The sequence below is a fragment of the Phytophthora infestans genome, genomic scaffold, assembly GCF_000142945.1.
Source record: "Phytophthora infestans T30-4 supercont1.20 genomic scaffold, whole genome shotgun sequence".
NCBI lineage: Eukaryota > Oomycota > Peronosporomycetes > Peronosporales > Peronosporaceae > Phytophthora > Phytophthora infestans.
In genome coordinates, this window is record NW_003303739.1 from 1,029,852 (window position 1) to 1,031,162 (window position 1,311).

The window sequence follows — 1,311 nt, forward strand, 5'->3', positions numbered from 1 at the left end:
CACGTCGATCTCTGGAGCTCCGCGCCCTTGATTCGGGTTGAGACCGTACCCCGTTATTTGTCATCGCATGCGCTGATACGTTGGAAACTTGGGTCAAAGACGTCGGCGTCGCATCGGTTGTACGAGAACGGCCACATCCGGTTGGTCGACGCCGAGAAAATGGCACGTCCGAGGTTGCCCAGCATCCAAACACCGGGCCATGTCGGGTAGTACTGGTTGTTGGCGACTTTACCAGTCGCTCCAAGATCTCGGTCGGGGTTTCCGGACTTTGCGCTGACAGCTCCAGGGAGTTGCGCCCGCACTTCGAGCATACCGCCCTGGTAGCAGAATTTATTCCACGACTGTACCATTGCGCCACGGTACCAGAAGTAGACGTCCTCGAAGCTGGGTGGGTGGGTGTACATGTTGTAGACGTGGATCGTGTTCTTCTCGTCGATGGTCTTGATATAGAAGTAGCACGTCCCGTCGTCATCGCACCTTGTAGAGGTCATGTTGTGCGAGTAAAGCTCAAGAGCACCGTTTACACCGTCGGGTTTCTCGAGAGACGTCCAAATGTGGTCGTCGCCCGCACGGAAGCTGCGGTTGGCGACGTTGAACTCGTCGCTCATGACGAGATCCCATCGTCGACCACGTGAGCTCGTGTACACGTATCTGTCCTTGGGGGTGTCCGGGTCGACCCACGTCCCGATGCCCGACCTGGTCGGGTACGTTGTGGCATTTGTGGCCTCAACGGAAGCTGTCCACAACAGCGCCAGGCTGCATACAGCGGCATATCGTACGAGCTGCATCGGAACTAAACAGTGACGGTAGACTGCTTTGCGGTTATCTCTGATGGCCTTGCAGCCCGAGGAGGGGGATTCTGGAATGACAAAGGTTCAGGGCTGTGCGGCATGGAATTGTTGATCTGCTCTTTAACGCGACATTTTTTTTAACAGCCGAAAGCCCAGGCAGATGGATACCGGCACCGTGTACCAAACACAAGCTGCAATTCCACCAACCGGGAGTGACAGACGAGATGTTGCCACTCAATTTGCGGTTGCACTGGCTGGATTTTTAATTTGTGAAAGATTACCGACTGACAGTTGCCATGCCAATCCTCAAACGAAGTTCGTCGAATAGCTTCGAACGGAAGAAGCGCGATACAAATCTCGCGACAGGAAGGTGGCAGATATTTAAACAAGTTTTGAGCCACCTTTTTGAACGAACACGAGGTTCACTTGGCAACGGCATCCTGCTTCACGAATAAACCCTGCAGTGGCGGATTTGCGCTACAGCTTGGTGTCCGAACAAAGCGTCAAAATCGTTTAGCTA

The 1,311-nt window shown here is 53.9% G+C and overlaps 1 protein-coding gene across 1 annotated transcript; it reads right to left on the bottom strand.

Moving 5' to 3' along the window:
• Positions 1–53: 53 nt before the first annotated feature.
• Positions 54–850, bottom strand: PITG_10751 (uncharacterized protein; the record flags this gene model as incomplete). Its single annotated transcript, XM_002901536.1, has 1 exon — positions 54–850. One exon carries the CDS (start codon positions 786–788, stop codon positions 54–56), a length of 735 nt encoding a protein of 244 aa, XP_002901582.1.
• Positions 851–1,311: the final 461 nt, after the last annotated feature.